General features: G+C 44.8%; 1 protein-coding gene across 5 annotated transcripts in view; it reads right to left on the reverse strand.

The window, feature by feature from the left end:
- LOC112262376 (serine/threonine-protein kinase DCLK2-like) overlaps window positions 1-15,609 on the reverse strand; it is a 76,734-nt gene extending 61,125 nt beyond the window's left edge. For 3 of the 5 annotated variants that reach the window (XR_006080752.1, XM_042311830.1, XM_042311831.1), the window contains exon 1: window positions 14,510-15,607. Coding sequence is in view for 4 of the 5 variants with exons in the window: in XM_042311830.1 (XP_042167764.1) it covers window positions 14,510-14,912 (403 nt within the window). In the remaining variant the exon portion in view is untranslated. Of the gene's footprint in view, window positions 1-14,509 lie in introns of all 5 variants that reach the window. The other 2 variants (XM_042311828.1, XM_042311829.1) reach the window with 2 other exon arrangements.
- Between the last annotated feature and the right edge of the window lie 3,239 nt (window positions 15,610-18,848).

Consider the following 18,848-nt stretch of genomic DNA (forward strand, 5'->3'; position numbering starts at 1 on the left):
TTTCCCCTCAAGCCAAGGCCAGATTAATTTGACGACTCAAAAGGCTGATAAATGGAACCACAATAAGGGAAAGAGGAGGATGTGAGGGTGGGTGATTGTGTTTGAAGGTGGTTTGTGGGTGGACAACACATGCAGGATTTTTATTTTCACATTCTGGGCATGGCTAACCTCTAATCATTCATCATGGATTTGACTGTTTGTCACAACACTAATGAAACCACAGAATGGCACACTGTAGCAGCATGCAACTAAGTGAACCCATATTGCTGCCTTTGATGTCCTTGCTCTGTCACGACATAGCGCTATACTTGCGTATCTGGCCTTTTACCAGTTTAAGCTCAAGGCACCGATCGATGACAACATGACTTTGTTTTTTTATTTCACCTTTATTTAACCAGGTAGGCTAGTTGAGAACAAGTTCTCATTTGCAACTGAGACCTGGCCAAGATAAAGCAAAGCAGTGTGACACAGACAACAACACAGAGTTACACATGGAGTAAACAATAAACAAGCCAATAACACAATAAACAAGTCAATGACACAGTAGAAAAAAGAAAGTCTATATACAGTGTGTGCAAAAGGAATGAGGCAGGCAATAAATAGGCCATAGGAGCGAATAATTACAATTTAGCAGATTAACACTGGAGTGATAAATGAGAAGATGATGATGTGCAAGTAGAGATACTGGTGTGCAAAAGAGCAGAAGAGTAAATCAAATAAAAACAGTATGGGGATGAGGTAGGTAGATTGGGTGGGCTATTTACAGATGGACTATGTACAGCTGCAGCGTTCAGTTAGCTGCTCAGATAGTTGGTGAGGGAAATAAAAGTCTCCAACTTCAGTGATTTTTGCAATTCGTTCCAGTCACTGGCAGCAGAGAACTGGAAGGAAAGGCAGCCAAATGAGGTGTTGGCTTTGTGGATGATCAGTGAGATATACCTGCTGGAACGTGTGCTACGGGTGGGTGTTGTTATCATTACCAGTGAACTGAGATAAGGTGGAGCCTTACCTAGCATAGACTTAGAGATGACCTGGAGTCAGTGGGTCTGGCGACGAATATGTAGCGAGGGCCAGCCGACTAGAGCATACAGGTCGCAGTGGTGGATGGTATAAGGTGATTTGGTAACAAAACGGATGGCACTGTGATAGACTGCATCCAGTTTGCTGAGTAGAGTGTTGGAAGCTATTTTGTAGATGACATCGCCGAAGTCGAGGATTGGTGGGATAGTCAGTTTTACTAGGGTAAGTTTGGCAGTGTGAGTGAATGAGGCTTTATTGCGAAATAGAAAGCCGATTCTAGATTTGATTTTGGATTGGAGATGTTTAATATGAGTCTGGAAGGAGAGTTTACAGTCTCTCCAGACACCTAGGTATTTATAGTTGTCCACATATTCTAGGTCGGAACCGTCCAGGGTGGTGATGCTAGTCGGTCGGGCGGGTGCGAGCAGCGAACGGTTGAAAAGCATGCATTTGGTTTTACTAGCGTTTAAGAGCAGTTGGGAGGCCACGGAAGGAGTGCTGTATGGCATTGAAGCTCGTTTGAAAGTTAGTTAGCATAGTGTCCAAGGAAGGGCCAGAAGTATACAGAATGGTGTCGTCTGCGTAGAGGTGTATCAGGGAATCGCCCGCAGCAAGAGCGACATCATTGATATATACAGAGAAGAGTCGGCCCGAGAATTGAACCCTGTGGTACCCCCATAGAGACTGCCAGAGGGCCGGACAACATGCCCTCCGATTTGACACACTGAACTCTGTCTGCAAAGTTGTTGGTGAACCAGGCGAGAAACCAAGGTTATTGAGTCTGCCGATAAGTGATTGCCAGAGTCGAAAGCCTTGGTCAGGTCGATGAAGACGGCTGCAGTACTGTCTTTTCTTTTTTTGATGGCGGTTTTGATATCGTTTAGGATCTTGAGCGTGGCTGAGGTGCACCCGTGACCGGCTCGGAAGCCAGATTGCACAGCGGAGAAGGTACGGTGGGATTCTAAATGGTCAGTGATCTGCTAACTAACTTGGCTTTCGAAGACTTTAGATAGGAAGGGCAGGATGGATAAAGGTCTGTAAAAGTTTGGGTCTAGGGTGTCACCCCCTTTGATGACCGCGGCAGCTTTCCAATCTTTAGGGATCTCGGAAGATACGAGAGGTTGAACAGGCTGGTAATAGTGGTTGCAACAATGGCGGCGGATAGTGTTAGAAAGAGAGGGTCCAGATTGTCCAGCCCAGCTGATTTGTACGGGTCCAGGTTTTGCAGCTCTTTCAGAACATCTGCTGTCTGGATTTGGGTGAAGGAGAAGCTGGGGAGGCTTGGGCGAGTAGCTGCGGGGGGGGTCTGTTGGCCGGGGTTGGAGTAGCCAGGAGGAAGGCATGACGAGCCGTTGAGAAATGCTTATTAAAATGTTCGATTATCATGGATTTATCAGTGGTGACCGTGTGACCTAGCCTCAGTGCAGTGGGCAGCTGGGAGGAGGTGCTCTTGTTCTCCATGGAATTTACAGTGTCCCAAAACTTTTTGGAGTTAGAGCTACAGGATGCGAATTTCTGCTTGAAAAAGCTATCCTTTGCTTTCCTGACTGACTGCGTGTATTGGTTCCTGACATCCCTGAACAGTTGCATATCGCGGGGACTATTCGATGCTATTGCAGTCCGCCACAGGATGTTTTTGCGCTAGTCAATGGCATTCAGGTCGGGAGTGAACCAAGGGCTATATCTGTTCTTAGTTTTGCATTTTTTGAACGGGGCATGTTTATCTAAGATGGTGAGGAAATTACTTTTAAAGAATGACCAGGCATCCTCGACTGACGGGATGAGGTCAATATCCTTCCAGGATACCCAGGCCAGGTCGATTAGAAAGGCCTGCTCGCAGAAGTGTTTTAGGGAGCGTTTGACAGTGATGAGTGGTGGTCGTTTGACCACGGACCCATAGCGGATACAGGCAATGATCGCTGAGATCCTGATTGAAAACAGCAGAGGTGTATTTGGAGGGCAAGTTGGTCAGGATAATGTCTATGAGGGTGCCCATGTTTACAGATTTAGGGTTGTACCTGGTGGGTTCCTTGATGATTTGTGTGAGATTGAGGGCATCTAGCTTAGATTGTAGGAATGCCGGGGTGTTAAGCATATCCCAGTTTAGGTCACCTAACTGAACGACCTCTGAAGCTAGATGTGGGGCGATCAATTCACAAATGGTGTCCAGGGCACAGCTGGGAGCGGAGGAGGGTCGATAGCAGGTGGCAACAGTGAGAGACTTATTTCTGGAGAGGTACATTTTTTAAATTAGAAGTTCAAACTGTTTGGGTATAGACCTGGAAAATATGACAGAACTTTGCAAGCTATCTCTGCAGTAGATTGCAACTCCTCCCCCTTTGGCAGTTCTATCTTGACGGAAAATGTTGTAGTTGGGTATGGAAATCTCAGAATTGTTGGTGGCCTTCCTAAGCCAGGATTCAGACACGGCAAGGACATCAGGGTTGGTGGAGTGTGCTAAAGCAGTAAAACAAACTTAGGGAGGAGGCTTCTGATGTTGACATGCATGAAACCAAGGGTTTTTTGATCACAGAAGTCAACAAATGAGGGTGCCTAGGGACACGCAGGGCCTGGGTTTACCTCCACATCACCCGAGGAACAGAGAAGGAGAAGGATGAGGGTACGGCTAAAGGCTATCAAAACTGGTCGCCTAGAGCGTTGGGGACAAATAATATAAGGAGCAGATTTCTGGGCGTGGTAGAATAGATTCAGGGCATAATGTGCAGACAGGGGTATGGTGGGTTGTGGGGAGGTAAGCCCAGGCACTGAGTGATGATAAGAGAGGTATCTCTGGATAAGCTAGTTATAATGGGTGAAGTCACCGCATGTGTGGGAGGTGGGACAAAGGAGGTATCAGAGGTATAATGAATGGAACTAGGGCCTCCATTGTAAAATAAAACAATGATAACTAACCTAAACAACAGTATACAAGGCATATTGACATGAGAGAGACATACAGCGAGGCATAAAGTAATCACAGGTGTTGATTTGGAGAGCTAGCTAAGACAACAATGGGTGAGACAACAGCTAATCAGCTAAAACAACAACAGCTAAAATGGTGATGACTGGGTGGAGAGGGTCGGTTAATTACACACAGGGCCTGAGTTCGCGGCTGGGGCCAACAGATAAACAAAAAATAAACAGAATGGAGTACCGTGATTAATGGACAGTCCAGCAGGCATCAGCTATGTAGCCAAGTGATCATAGGGTCCGGCGACACGGCGTTTAAAGTAAGTAGCTCGGGGCTAGTAGAACCGTCTGCTCCGACATCCGACGGAGGCCGGTTGAAGACACAGCAGACGGCGTATTCGTCGGCAGAATAGTCGCGGTGGTGCGGCGGGGCGCCGTGTCGACTAAGGATCTAAGCCAAATGGCGAAAGAGGTATTGTAGTTGTAGTAATTTAGTTTTCTAGTCGGGAGATGTGCCTGGCTCACGGCTAACTGGTGCTAGCTTCAGGGCAGGGGCGTTAGCCACTATAGCCACTCGGTAGCAGCGGTGATCCGGTGCCAAGGTCCAGAGCTTACGGCAAGGATCCGGTGGAGTAGTGTGTTCTAGCAGTGTTTGGGTGGAGTCCGGGTGAACAACTGAGTAGGCCGGGAGGTGGGCCTCAGGGATAGCTTCGGTACTGGGTAACTCGGTGGGTGCTAGCTAGCTGTGAAGATCAGGAGTAATGGTCCAGGGTTTACGGCAGGAATTCGGCGTTGTAGTGGAGAGACAGTCCGTTACTTGTAGGCTGGCGAGTATTATCCAGGCTAAAAAAAAATATATTTTTTTAAATATATTTTTTAAAATAGAGAGGGGAATCTGAAGGACCTGAAGGGGAACGAGCAGAATCTATCCATATAGAACCGTATAGAAAGCTTACAGAAGCCAAGTTAAATTTGACTTTTTTTCCTAATGCAGTCAACCATGCTCTTATTATTTGATAACCAAAATATCCTATTCTCAGCAGTCAGTCATCCAGGAACAGGAAGACAACAGTGAGGTCTGTTCAACGCTGGTCCGACCAATCTGATTCCACACTCCAAGACTGCTTCCATCACGTGGACTGGGATATGTTTCGTATTGCATCAAACAACAACATTGACGAATATGCTGATTCGGTGAGCGAGTTCATTAGAACGTGCGTTGAAGATGTCGTTCCCATAGCAACGATTAAAACATTCCCAAACCAGAAACCGTGGATTGATGGCAGCATTCGCGTGAAACTGAAAGCGCGAACAACTACTTTTAATCAGGGCAAGGTGACCGGAAACATGACCGAATACAAACAGTGTAGCTATTCCCTCCACAAGGCAATCAAACAAGCTAAGCGTCAGTATAGAGACAAAGTAGAATCTCAATTCAACGGCTCAGACACAAGAGGTATGTGGCAGGGTCTACAGTCAATCACGGATTACAAAAAGAAAACCAGCCCCGGACCAGGATGTCTTGCTCCCAGGCAGACCAAATAACTTTTTTGCCCGCTTTGAGGACAATATAGTGCCACTGACACGGCCCGCAACCAAAACATGCGGACTCTCCTTCACTGCAGCCGACGTGAGGAAAATATTTAAACGTGTTAACCCTCGCAAGGCTGCAGGCCCAGACGGCATCCCCAGCCGTGCCCTCAGAGCATGCGCAGACCAGCTGGCTGGTGTGTTTACGGACATATTCAATCAATCCCTATCCCAGTCTGTTGTTCCCACATGCTTCAAGAGGGCCACCATTGTTCCTGTTCCCAAGAAAGCTAAGGTAACTGAGCTAAACGACTACAGCCCCGTAGCACTCACATCCGTCATCATGAAGTGCTTTGAGAGACTAGTCAAGGACCATATCACCTCCACCCTACCTGACACCCTAGATCCACTCCAATTTGCTTACCGCCCAAATAGGTCCACAGACGATGCAATCTCAACCACACTGCACACTGCCCTAACCCATCTGGACAAGAGGAATGCCTATGTGAGAATGCTGTTCATCGACTACAGCTCGGCATTTAACACCATAGTGCCCTCCAAGCTAGTCATCAAGCTCGAGACCCTGGTTCTCGACCCCGCCCTGTGCAACTGGGTACTGGACTTCCTGACGGGCCGCCCCAGGTAGTGAGGGTAGGCAACAACATCTCCTCCCCGCTGATCCTCAACACTGGGGCCCCACAAGGGTGCGTTCTGAGCCCTCTCCTGCACTCCCTGTTCACCCACGACTGCGTGGCCACGCACGCCTCCAACTCAATCATCAAGTTTGCGGAGGACACAGCAGTGGTAGGCTTGATTTCCAACAACGACGAGACGGCCTACAGGGAGGAGGTGAGGGCCCTCGGAGTGTGGGGTCAGGAAAATTACCTCACACTCAACGTCAACAAAACTAAGGAGATGATTGTGGACTTCAGGAAACAGCAGAGGGAACACCCCCCTATCCACATCGATGGGACAGTAGTGGAAAGGGTAGTATGGAATGGAATGGTTAGAGGGGTTCCAACATAAACCTGGCACCATATCAAATCTCCAGTTTTAAGTTCCTCGGCGTACACATCACAGACAAACTGAATTGGTCCACCCACACAGACAGCATCGTGAAGAAGACGCAGCAGCGCCTCTTCAACCTCAGGAGGCTGAAGAAATTTGGCTTGTCACCAAAAGCACTCACAAACTTCTACAGATGCACAATCGAGAGCATCCTGTCGGGCTGTATCACCGCCTGGTACGGCAACTGCTCCGCCCACAACCGTAAGGCTCTCCAGAGGGTAGTGAGGTCTGCACAACGCATCACCGGGGGCAAACTACCTGCCCTCCAGGACACCTACACCACCCGATGTCACAGGAAGGCCATAAAGATCATCAAGGACAACAACCACCCGAGCCACTGCCTGTTCACCCCGCTATCATCCAGAAGGTGAGGTCAGTACAGGTGCATCAAAGCTGGGACCGAGAGACTGAAAAACAGCTTCTATCTCAAGGCCATCAGACTGTTAAACAGCCACCACTAACATTGAGTGGCTGCTGCCAACACACCGACTCAACTCCAGCCACTTTAATAATGGGAATTGATGGGAAATGATGTAAAATATATCACTAGCCACTTTAAACAATGCTGCCTAATATAATGTTTACATACCCTACATTATTCATCTCAGATGTATACGTATATACTGTACCATCTACTGCATCTTTATGTAATACATGTATCACTAGCCACTTTAACTATGCCACTTTGTTTACATACTCATCTCATATGTATATACTGTACTCAATGCCATCTACTGTATCTTGCCTGTGCTGCTCTGTACCATCACTCATTCATATATCTTTATGTACATATTCTTTATCCCCTTACACTTGTGTCTATAAGGTAGTAGTTTTGGAATTGTTAGCTAGATTACTTGTTGGTTATTACTGCATTGTCGGAACTAGAAGCACAAGCATTTCGCTACACTCGCATTAACATCTGCTAACCATGTGTATGTGACAAATAACATTTGATTTGATTTGATTTGAATGAGTCACCGTGGAGACAGAAGAACAGCTTGCACAGTGGAGACAGAAGAACAGCTTGCTTAAATAAAAGGTGTCATCCGTCAGGGAAAGGAGTCATTTGCGAGAGTGGTGTGATGTCTAACCCTCCAGAATAGCTCAATACACAGCATTATTTTCAAGACCCACAACTGAAAAAGATGAAGATCCTTTGGTCATAAGAACACCACGCTGAGATCAACCTAAACCAGGACCATCGACCTGAGGTTTATATCAATCTTCTCAACTACAACTCTACCTTTTAATATTGGACATTTCAGTATTATCTACTGCTCTTCTCATGGTTCCTCTCATTTGCGTTAAGACAAATGAAAATGGATGGAAAGGAGGAGGAAGAGGACAGAAGGAAGGAGACTTCCGAGATGGCGAGTCCCACGACGCCTGGATTTATTCATCTACTAATTAAACAAAGGCAAATTAACAACGCTAGGCCACAGCTGGGGGACCCGAACAGATGAAAACGGTGACACCAAATGAGACCCGGAGCCATCATCAATTCAGATCAGAACGCCTGGAGAAACAGAGGTGGCCTTCTGAAGGGGGCTCTGGGGTGACAGTCCCTAACACCCGTGGGGACGAGAGGGGGGTCTCAGTTGCAGCATCACCAGAGAGATTAGCGGACCCTGGGTGGTTGATACCCTTCAGTGGCCCTACAGCGGGGCCTCATGTGGACCACAGCTGAGATCACAGCCCCTTAAACAGCTCCCTAACCAAACATCAGCTGGTCACTATGGAGGAGACGGGGCAGATACATCAGTGTGTGCGCTGATCCATCACTGAGCAAATACACACAGACGCCATCACTCAGTGTGGTAAGTGAGAGGTCATGGATTGAGAATGTGTTTGTCTGACGTAGTCCCTAACACTATGGCGTCATCTAAACAAGCAATGTTTTCCCATGAGTGAAGTCTGATGTTGAATCAATCAGCTTATTACATACAATGGATCTTATCAAAGGACCAGCGCGGGGTCAGGTGATTCATAATTCACCAGTGGGTTGAAGATATCCCTCTAGTGGTGTGGGGGCTGTGCTGGGGTTATGTGGGTGGGGTTATATCCTGCCTGGTTGGCCCTGTCGGTGGAGTATCGCCGGACAGGGCCACAGTGTCTCTCGACCCCTCCTGTCTCAGCCTCCAGTATTTATGCTGCAATAGTTTGGGGGCTAGGGTCAGTCTGTTATATCTGGAGTATTTCTCCTGTCTTATCCAGTGTCCTGTGTGAATTTAAGTTCTGTCTCTCTCTGAATGATCGGCTGTGAAAAGTCAACTGACATTTACTCCTGAGGTGCTGACCTGTTGCACCCTCTACAACCACTGTGAATATTATTATTTGACCCTGCTGGTCAACGTTTGAACATCTTGGCCATGTACTGTTTTTATCTCCACCCGGCACAGCCAGAAGAGGACTGGCCACCCCTCAGAGCCTGGTTCCTCTCTATGTTTCTTCCTAGGTTCCTGCCTTTCTAGGGAATTTTCCCTAGTCACCGTGCTTCTACATCTGCATTGGTTGCTGTTTGGGGTGTTAGGCTGGGTTTGTGACATCGGCTGATGTAAAAAGGGCTTTATAATTACATTTGATTTGATTGAAAGTCCTCCTCAAATGGCACACAATCGGTGTAGCATAAGACCACTATCATGGTTTGGCTTGGTTTGGATCCAATCCAATGCCTCACTGTCATTTCAATAAGCACACTACAGCAGAGACAGTGTGGTGGATGTCACAGGGTAATCCCATCCATCCAACCATCATCCAGGGATCACATATGAAGGTTCACACAACACGCCAGGCTGGGCGAGTAGTCCTCAATCAATGGGGCTGGGAGCATGCGCACACACACACACACACACACACACACACACACACACACACACACACACACACACACACACACACAAAATCCATTTGATGGCTGAGTACACAAAGACAAGACTCTGGTGTTCGGTCTCCAGCATCTCCAGTCAAAAGGCCTCGTTCACAGCCAGGCCAAGACAATCCTCTGACGGATTGACTGCATTCCTCCTGTCTCTGTGACCTGACAACAGCCGTGCCCCATTTCTCCACATCACAGCAAGAGGACAAGGGGACAGCCGCAACCCACTAACAAAACAAGTTACTGAGGAGGCTACGATAATTAGGACTTATCATCCCGACCAATGGAGTCTCCACAGTAAAGAGGGGACTTCTTGAGTGGAACCCAAACTGTGTACTGTTTATGGAACGACTTTGGAGTCCAGTCATTGTTTTACAGTAGAAAGAATGGAATGGTTAGAGGGGTTCCAACATAAACCTGGCACCATATCAAATGTCCAATAGGATTGGCTTAAGAGCTCAAACTCTACTCCTATAATAAGGTAAAACCTACACAGAACTCTTCATTAGCCACAGTACCTAGAGTATGACCTCACAGGCCACTATACCTACTAGAGGTCGACCGATTATGATTTTTCAACACCGATACCAATTCATCGGCCGATTTTTATATATATATATATATATAATAATCACAATTACAATAATATTGAATGAATAATGAACACTTATTTTAACTTAATATAATACATCAATAAAATCTATTTAGCCTCAAATAAATAATGAAACATGTTCAATTTGGTTTACATAATGCAAAAACAAAGTGTTGGAGAAGAAAGTAAAAGTGCAATATGTGCCATGGAAAAAAGCTAAAGTTTAAGTTCCTTGCTCAGAACATGAGAACATATGAAAGCTGGTGATTCCTTTTAACAGTCTTCAATGTTCCCAGGTAAGAAGTTTGAGGTTGTAGTTATTATAGGACTATTTCTCTCTATACCATTTGTATTTCATATACCTTTGACTATTGGATGTTCTAATAGGTACTTCAGTATTGCCAGCCTAATCTCGGGAGTAGATAGGCTTGAAGTCATAAACAGCTTAATGCTTGAAGCATTGCGAAGAGCTGCTGGCAAACGCAGTAAAGCGCTGTTTGAATGAATGCTTACGAGCCTGCTGCTGCCTACCACCGCTCAGTCAGAGTGCTCTATCAAATCATAGACATAATTATAATAACACACAGAAATACGAGCCTTAGTTCATTAATGTGGTAAAATCCGGAAACTATCATTTCGAAAACAAAACGTATATTCTTTCAGTGAAATACAGAGCCGTTACGTATTTTATCTAACGGGTGGCATCCATAAGTCTAAATATTGCTGTTACGTTGCACAACCTTCAATGTTATGTCATAATTAAGTAAAATTCTGGCAAATTAGTTTGCAACGAGCCAGGCGGCCCAAACTGTTGCATATACCCTGACTCTGTGTGCAATGAACGCAAGAGAAGTGACACAATTTCCCTAGTTTAATATTACCTGCTAACATTAATTACTTTTAACTAAATATGCTGGTTTAAAAATATATACTTCTGGGTATTGATTTTAAGAAAGGCATTGATGTTCATGGTTAGGTACATTCGTGCAACGATTGTACATTTTTCGCAAATGTGCTTTTGTTAAATCATCCCCGTAAGGTGAAATTGGCTGTCTTCACACAGTTCGCAACGAGCCAGGGGGCCCAAACTGCTGCATATTCCCCGACTCAGCGTGCAATGAACGCAAGAGAAGTGACACAATTTCCCTAGTTTAATATTGCCTGCTAACATGAATTATTTTTTACTAAATATGCAGGTTTAAAAATATATACTTGTGTATTGATTTCAAGAAAGGCGTTGATGTTTATGGTTAGGTACACATTGGTGCAACGAGTGCTTTTTTCAAGAAATGCGCTTGTTAAATCACCCGTTTGGCGAAGTAGGTTGTGATTCAATGATAAATTAACAGGCACCGCATCGATTATATGCAACGCAGGACAAGCTAGATAAACTAGTAATATCATCAACCATGTGTAGTTAACTAGTGATTATGTTAAGATTGATTGTTTTTTATAAGATACGTTTAATGCTAGCTAGCACCTTAACTTGGCTCCTTGCTGCACTCGCATAACAGGTAGTCTGCCTGCCACGCAGTCTCCTCATGGAGTGCAATGTAATCGGCCATGATCGGTGTCCAAAAATGCAGATTACCGATTGTTATGAAAACTTATCGGCCCTAATTAATCGGTCGACCTCTAATACCAACTGCAGTATAAACCCAAATATCCCCAAGATGAGAACAACACGTTTTTACAGCCAGAGAAAGTGAGTTGGCCCACCTTCCTTTCAAATCAGAGCAGAGAAAGTGTGATGCCTGCCGGGAGGATTCCATCTTCCACTCTGAATGGTTACTTGGCAGAAAACAGGCATTACATCCAGAGGTGAGGCAGAAGTAGTAGGCCTGGCTATGTGTTGGTGCCAGTCCATCTTCTACCACACTCACTGTCCCACGGCAGCACCCATTCTCCTTCCTGCCAGCCCAACCAGAAGTGGTGCAATGTCTCCCCCAGCCACGGGATTGGGCGCTGACCTAAATCTACCACCCCCTCCTCTCTGGGGACATGGGCGGAGGAACGAGTGCAGAGGCTTATATTTGGAAGGAGGAAGGAAGGATATCAGCTGATAATAAACGGGGAGGAGAGAGGAGAGAGGGGTCAGGCGAAAAGGACAGCAGAGAAGTAAAGACAAATCACAGCCTATAGCTGGAGGTGCTGACTAACGGGAGTCAGGAGATCAGCTGCAGTATGAAAAGACAAGTCCCACACTCATCTCTTTGCTGTGGATTGATTTGAATATGACAGCGCTACTATGGTGCGATAACCGTAACCTTTCACGTTAAGACAGGATCGTAGAGAGGTCACAGGTCAGACAGCAGAACTCAACACGAAGATTAACGTATTACCCAGACACCGGCCACTGTCACTGCTGCAGCCTGCGACACAGAGAGGAGAGAGTGGCTCACACACAGACAGAACCACTGTGTAGCAGTGGAGGCTGGTGGAAGGAGCTATAAGAGGACAGGTTCATTTTAATGGCTGGAATGGAATCAATGGCACGGAGTCAAACATGTGGTTTCCATTGCTCTATAGGTCTATATATAGCAAATCTACCGAGTAGGGAGAGAGCTCTACTGTAACGTAAAGAAGGTCATGTTGAAATTTCTCAACCTTTGCATACTTTTCTGGAATAATACTCACACACTTCAAACTTACTGAATGAATTTGCCTTCAGTTGTGTAGGGTCTCGTCGGGACAATATACATGATTCTTTATTAAGCACTCCTGTGAAATGACTGAGCTAATAAGTCATGTTGTAATATAATAATGGTATGACCTGACCATGTTCAGTTCATTGAAGGTAGTTGTACATATCTTATTTGGTCTATTAGTACAGTTATAATAACAGCTTCCTCTACACCTCGATGTTGACCTTTTCCATTCTCCTCCCTCATCATGTTCAAAGTGAACAGATCATTGGCAGAGGTATGAAGGGGGTGCAGAGGGGGACACGTCCATGTTTTATGCCCAGAGGGTGAAAAATCACTCTAAGGACTGTTTTAACAGCCAATGAAGCACAGAACACTAGCCAGAGCACACACTGCTCTAAGATCAATGGAGGAGCAATGTACATTCATGAAAACTGTGCTGCCTACTACTACAGCGGCTCTGTCATCTATGTGGCTCACACACACACACACACACACACTCTCTCTATATATTATGGCTGCACACTACTACTGGGTCATGTGTGTGTCACAACTGCTTAACCAAAAAGGAAATCCTGCTGATTCAAGAGAGACTAATGATCTCAAGATTCTCAACCACATGTAATTTACATTTGAGTCATTTAGCAGACACTCTTATCCAGAGTGACTTACAGAACGCACAACCATGGTACTTGCTCCATGCTCTACCAACTGAGCCACACGCGACATCATCTATCCTAGAGTTTGAGTGGCATGTCCATGACTAACTACATGGGTTACAATTGCATTACAGTAGTAAACCTGTTTACTGTATTTACATATGACTTTACTGTAAAATACCTAAGAGAGGACAATCTCTACATGGCATATACTCTATAGGCCTGAATCCTACTAAGGAGACTATAATGTAGTATAATTAAAATCACTTTATTGGTCAATTGCACACAAGGTCCAACCGAAATTTGACTTCCGCTTTTAACCCAGCCCCTCCGAAAGACACATACATACAGGTTTTTGGAGAGGTGCCCAGGAGGTAACCCCCCCCCCCCCTGCTCCTGGGGGTTGATGTTGAGGGGGTTAGGTGCCTTGCTCAAGCGCACCATGGCAGGCAATTGCATCTAGGATTTGATATCAGCAACCCTCCACTTGCCAGCTCACTTCCTAACAGATTTTTCCCATCGGACCCAGGATCTGAACTGGCATCCCTCTGGTTGCTGGCTGGCCTCTCTAACAGCTAGGCTACCTGCTGCCCAATGAGGCTATAATGTAGTATAATGAGACTATTCATAATTTCTTCATTATACTACATAATAGCCTCATTATACCACATTATAGCCTCATTATATGGCATTATAGCCTTCTTATACTACATTATAGCCTTATTATACTACTATATCATAACTACATTATAGCCTTCTTATACTATTATATCATAACTACATTATAGCCTTATTATACTACTATATCACATAATGTAGTATAATAGGCTATAATGTAGTATAATGCAGCTAGTATGTAGTATAATAGGCTATAATGTAGTATAATAAACCTATAATGCAGCATTAGCTAGTCTTCTTCCCAAGGGGAAAGCTGATAGCAGAATAAACCTGCATATGTATGAACAAGGAGTCAATGTAAAACAGCTGGTGGAACTCTGATGACAAGCAGGACATGAAATGGTTGATAAGATTGTATGATTAAACCTGAGAAATAGGAGTCTGTCTGGTGAAATCTAATAATGAGTACCTTGGATCAATCAGCTCATTCATCAATATGCGCGAGTATTGATCTCTACATGATTTATTATGTCATTTGTAGGACTGGGCTGTGTGTGTGGGGAAGGGGCCGGTTGTAACTGCGTGCCCTTACCCTCCACTAACTCGTCCAGGCTGCTGATCTTCTTGGTGCCGTCCACCGTGTAGATGCTCCGGACACCTTGAGGCAGGTTGACGTTGTCCGAGAGAGACCGGGTAAGCTCAATAAGCAGGGCGTCTAAGGACCTAAAACGGTCGTTGGACACGGCATACACCAAACCCTTGAAGTATTTGTCCCCATTTCGGTAGAACCGCACTTTTTTGGCTTTCTTCTCCGAGGTGAGCGACTGGAGCGTGCGCGTTCGGTAAAAGCTACAGTGCGCGCTGTGCGCCGGGCTGGGCACGAGACCGTTGCCTCTGGAGCCTGACTGGGATCCCGAGCCGTCAGCCCGTGATGAACGGTGCGTTTTGTCCCGTTCCTCAAAGTGTTCCCATTCAATACTTCTGCTGAGCGACATGTTCGATCTGTTAATGTTTTGATCTATCCGCAGTAGAAAACAATAGCAGATGGCTCCTCCAGGCAAGCCCTATTGTCCAACGCGTTCCCAAAGACAGCTGTCAAACAAGGCTTTGGAGATCACTGATACAGTAATCGATAGGACAGTGTACTTGTAGGCTAGTTCCTCCTTGCGCCGTCAAGATGTAATTTTCCGGGATAGAGTCCGCTATTAATGTAACTAGGGGTACTGTAGCCTGAGTTACGGTTACAATCTTACCTTGTCAATAAGGCTGCACAATAAACTCTCGGTTATTGAAATACCAAAGGCTAAACGAAAATGATTGCTCCAAAACTCAATGTCAACAAACATTCACCGGGAAATTTAAATTAATACCAGGTGCAGAGAGCCGAGACTTGATTGACAGTCGACTGATGCAACCGCTAGTTTACCAATGAACCGAGCCGCACAGGAAAACACTCGATTCCAAGCTATAAGAATGTATCCGGTAGAAAACACAAATGGGAAAAACGAATTCCATATAGCACAAATACATTGCATGTAAAGCCGGTGTCCAAAATCCACCGAATCTAACAAAGCCGCATGCTTGCTACAGAAACCGCAAGCCTCCTCCTCTTCTCACATCCTTTCTCTGACGGACGAACCGTTCAACACTAACACTGTAGCACGAGAGGCCATCCCAGTCCTGTCATCCAATTCAACGAGGGAGGGAATGCTGCTTCCCCTCAGGGTCCTAACGGTAGTCCTTGTACAATTGTTCAGCAGGTGGTGTATTTTCTCAAAGGTGCAATATGGCCCCTAAATTGGAACTTATTTGTTATGTCATTATTTCTGATGTGCCATTTAGGTATTTATTAGGCAATACCATTCCCTCGAAAAGCTAAAGGAAAAATTATAACCACAAATAGGTGCTAATGACCAAATCCAGCCACTCTTGTGGGTTTGAAAGTTGAGAAGCAGCTTACGGCTTCATCAGGGTGTCTGAGACAGAGTGATACACCCTGATTAAGTATTTTTTATCATAGTATTTTATTAGGATCCCCATTAGCTGAAGCAGCAGCCACTCATCCTGGGATCCACACAAAACATGAAACAATACAGAACATTCATAGACAAGAACAGCAAATAAGTGTAAGCCGATGCGCCTACTTGGTGTATTTTAATGTCTTAGCCCACACATTAGAGGCTTATTAACTTTCAAACCCACAAGAGTGTTCGGATTTTGAGATGTTATTTAGCACCTAATTTGTGGTTATAATTCTTCCATCAGCTTTTCAATTACTCTTCCCCCCCAAGAGCACCTGTGGTTGTTTTGGAATACCTGAAGCACTCCTCCTTATTTTTCCTCAAGAATACTATTCCCCCATTGACATAAGTCAGTGCTCTTTAAAGGTTATAGACTCAAGCAATACATTGGACATAACACATCTCATCTACACTGTGTGTGTCCACTGTCCAGTCACCAGAGTGCTACCAAGGCCATAGGCTTACAGTGGCCAGTGGATTACACAGCGAGAGTGATGCCACTTTCTCTCTGCCAGCCTAGTGGGTGCCTAGCTACCTGCGTCATCATCACCTGGCACAGCACCACAGGAAGGGCTCAGACCTAGGTCCCATGGTGCCACGGCAACCAATCCTTAAACCAGGAAGTATCCAGGCATTTAATAACATCAATAGAGAAACATTTTTAATATTGAATAATATTGCTCATTATGAAAATAATACTAGAATACCCAAAGCGACTTAGAGTCATGCGTGCATATATTTTTACTTATGGGTGGAATCAATCAAACCCACAATTCTCGTTTGCAAGTGCCATGCTCTACCATCTGAGCCATCCAGGACCTTTGAATCTAGTGCCAAAGCAAACAACAGGAGTAACTGAGGACATTGATCAGGGTGTGACACACAGGGATGAGTCCCACTGTCCCTTCATATCCCCCATGTGACAATGCCTGGACGTATGGAGGTGAAGAACAAATCACAACCAGTGTGGTGGACCTCAGTTCACCTTCTTCATAAAGATCCATCAACCGAGACACATAAGGAACTCTCCAGAAAACAAGCATAGCAGCTGCATCGGAATGATGCATTGTTGGTAATTCCTCTTTATGAGATGAAAGGGGATGAAAATGGGGATGAGGAAACAAGGCAGGAAACAAATAGGAAGTCACTAGTCCCCAGGAGAGAGGATATCCTGTACACAATGACAAAGCAGAAAATCCCCCTGAATAATACGATTGACAATCCCTTGTTCAAAAATGAAAGAGCCAAATGGAGGGATAACAATCAAGAGGATAGACAGTAGAATTCCCTGAAATGGTCTGTCTGTCTGGATATCGGCTAAATGTGTTATATTAAAGAGTTTTCATTCTGTTTCAGGAGGATTTTGGGGATGGATCCACTTAAAGACTTTCCCCCCCAAAATCTCTAAGGACATTTTAATCAGCTACAGTGGAAGAAATGCATGCAGTAGAAATTAGGAAGGTGACATGACCCGGGGTGACCTGTTTACGGTTGCTTGATAACTCATCATAACAACTCGTTAACTATTTTATAGAAGTATAAAACTCTTTATACATGTGATTCACAGTGTTGTACAGTCAATGACATCCTCCTTAATCATGCTTCTACAAGATCAATTCAGTTTTTAGACTGGAGCTCAAGTTGTCATGTAGTTATTAAGTTTCCATTTCATTAGTTCTTCTCAACCACACCGAGGAGCAGATACAGGTGTAGGATCTTAATTTGAGCCAGTTTGCTACAGAAGGAAAATAATCCTGCAGCAACAGGAAATGTGAATTACTTTGTGGATTATAATTAATGAACATTTTTGTAGGGGTTGATACATTTTTCGTTAGGGCAAATCAAGTCTGATAATTTAAACCTTGAATACACTACATGTTTGCATTTCCTGCAGTGCAGGAACAAAAGAGGGATCAAATTAGGATCCTACATCTGTAGAAGGCATCTGGAGATTACAATTCAATTTCTTTCTAAGCTGACAGGCTGGTGATGGATGTGTAAATCCGTGTAAGTGTGAACGCACGCATGTGTGTGTGTGCAGGTTTTTGTGCACAAGCACATATGTTAATTTGGATCCAGACATCAGGTGCTGCAGCACAATGTGATTTAAAATGGGGTGGGAGTGGTTGTAGGTCAGAGGTCAAGGGAGTGAGGAAAGGGGAAGAGTTGACCAGATCATGTGACTGAGGAGGGCCGTCACTAGTTAACACAGCCACATAAACCCCACCCATTTCCACAATTTCCACAATCTTCTTAAAATCTGATTTTAAACCTAACTCTAACCTTAAGCACACTGCTAACCTTAAGCCTAACCCTAAACTTAAATTAAGACCAAAAATCACCTCTTTTTTTTAAATGAATTTTTACGAGATAGCCAGTTTAGACCTTTTGGCTGTGGTAACTATTGACAACCAGAGTCTCTTTGAACCATTTTATGAACCCTATGTGCATTACATTCATGGCTTCAGTAAACAATTTAATTTCAGGTCTATGTAACAAGCAAGAATGTTGACGGTTGGTATAATGTAATTAAAGTAAGTGTCACGTTCTGACCTTAGTTCCTTTGTTTTGTCTTTGTTTTAGTATGGTCAGGGCGTGAGTTGGGGTGGGCAGTCTATGTTTTCTATCATTTGGGATTTCTGTGTTTGGCCTGGTATGGTTCTCAATCAGAGGCAGCTGTCAATCGTTGTCTCTGATTGAGAACCATACTTAGGTAGCCTGGTTTCACTTTTGAGCTGTGGGTGATTATTTTCCGTGACAGTTCCACACGGGACTGTTTCGTTTATTAATGTTGTTATTTTGCATTTTAGTGTTCGGGCAAATAAGCAAGATGAACACTTACCACGCTGCGCATTGGTCCTCCGATCCGTCCTCCTACAAGCAATTTTGAGGATAGTTCCTCCACCTGCA

The sequence above is a fragment of the Oncorhynchus tshawytscha genome, linkage group LG34 (assembly GCF_018296145.1).
Source record: "Oncorhynchus tshawytscha isolate Ot180627B linkage group LG34, Otsh_v2.0, whole genome shotgun sequence".
In the NCBI taxonomy this organism is placed as follows: domain Eukaryota; kingdom Metazoa; phylum Chordata; class Actinopteri; order Salmoniformes; family Salmonidae; genus Oncorhynchus; species Oncorhynchus tshawytscha.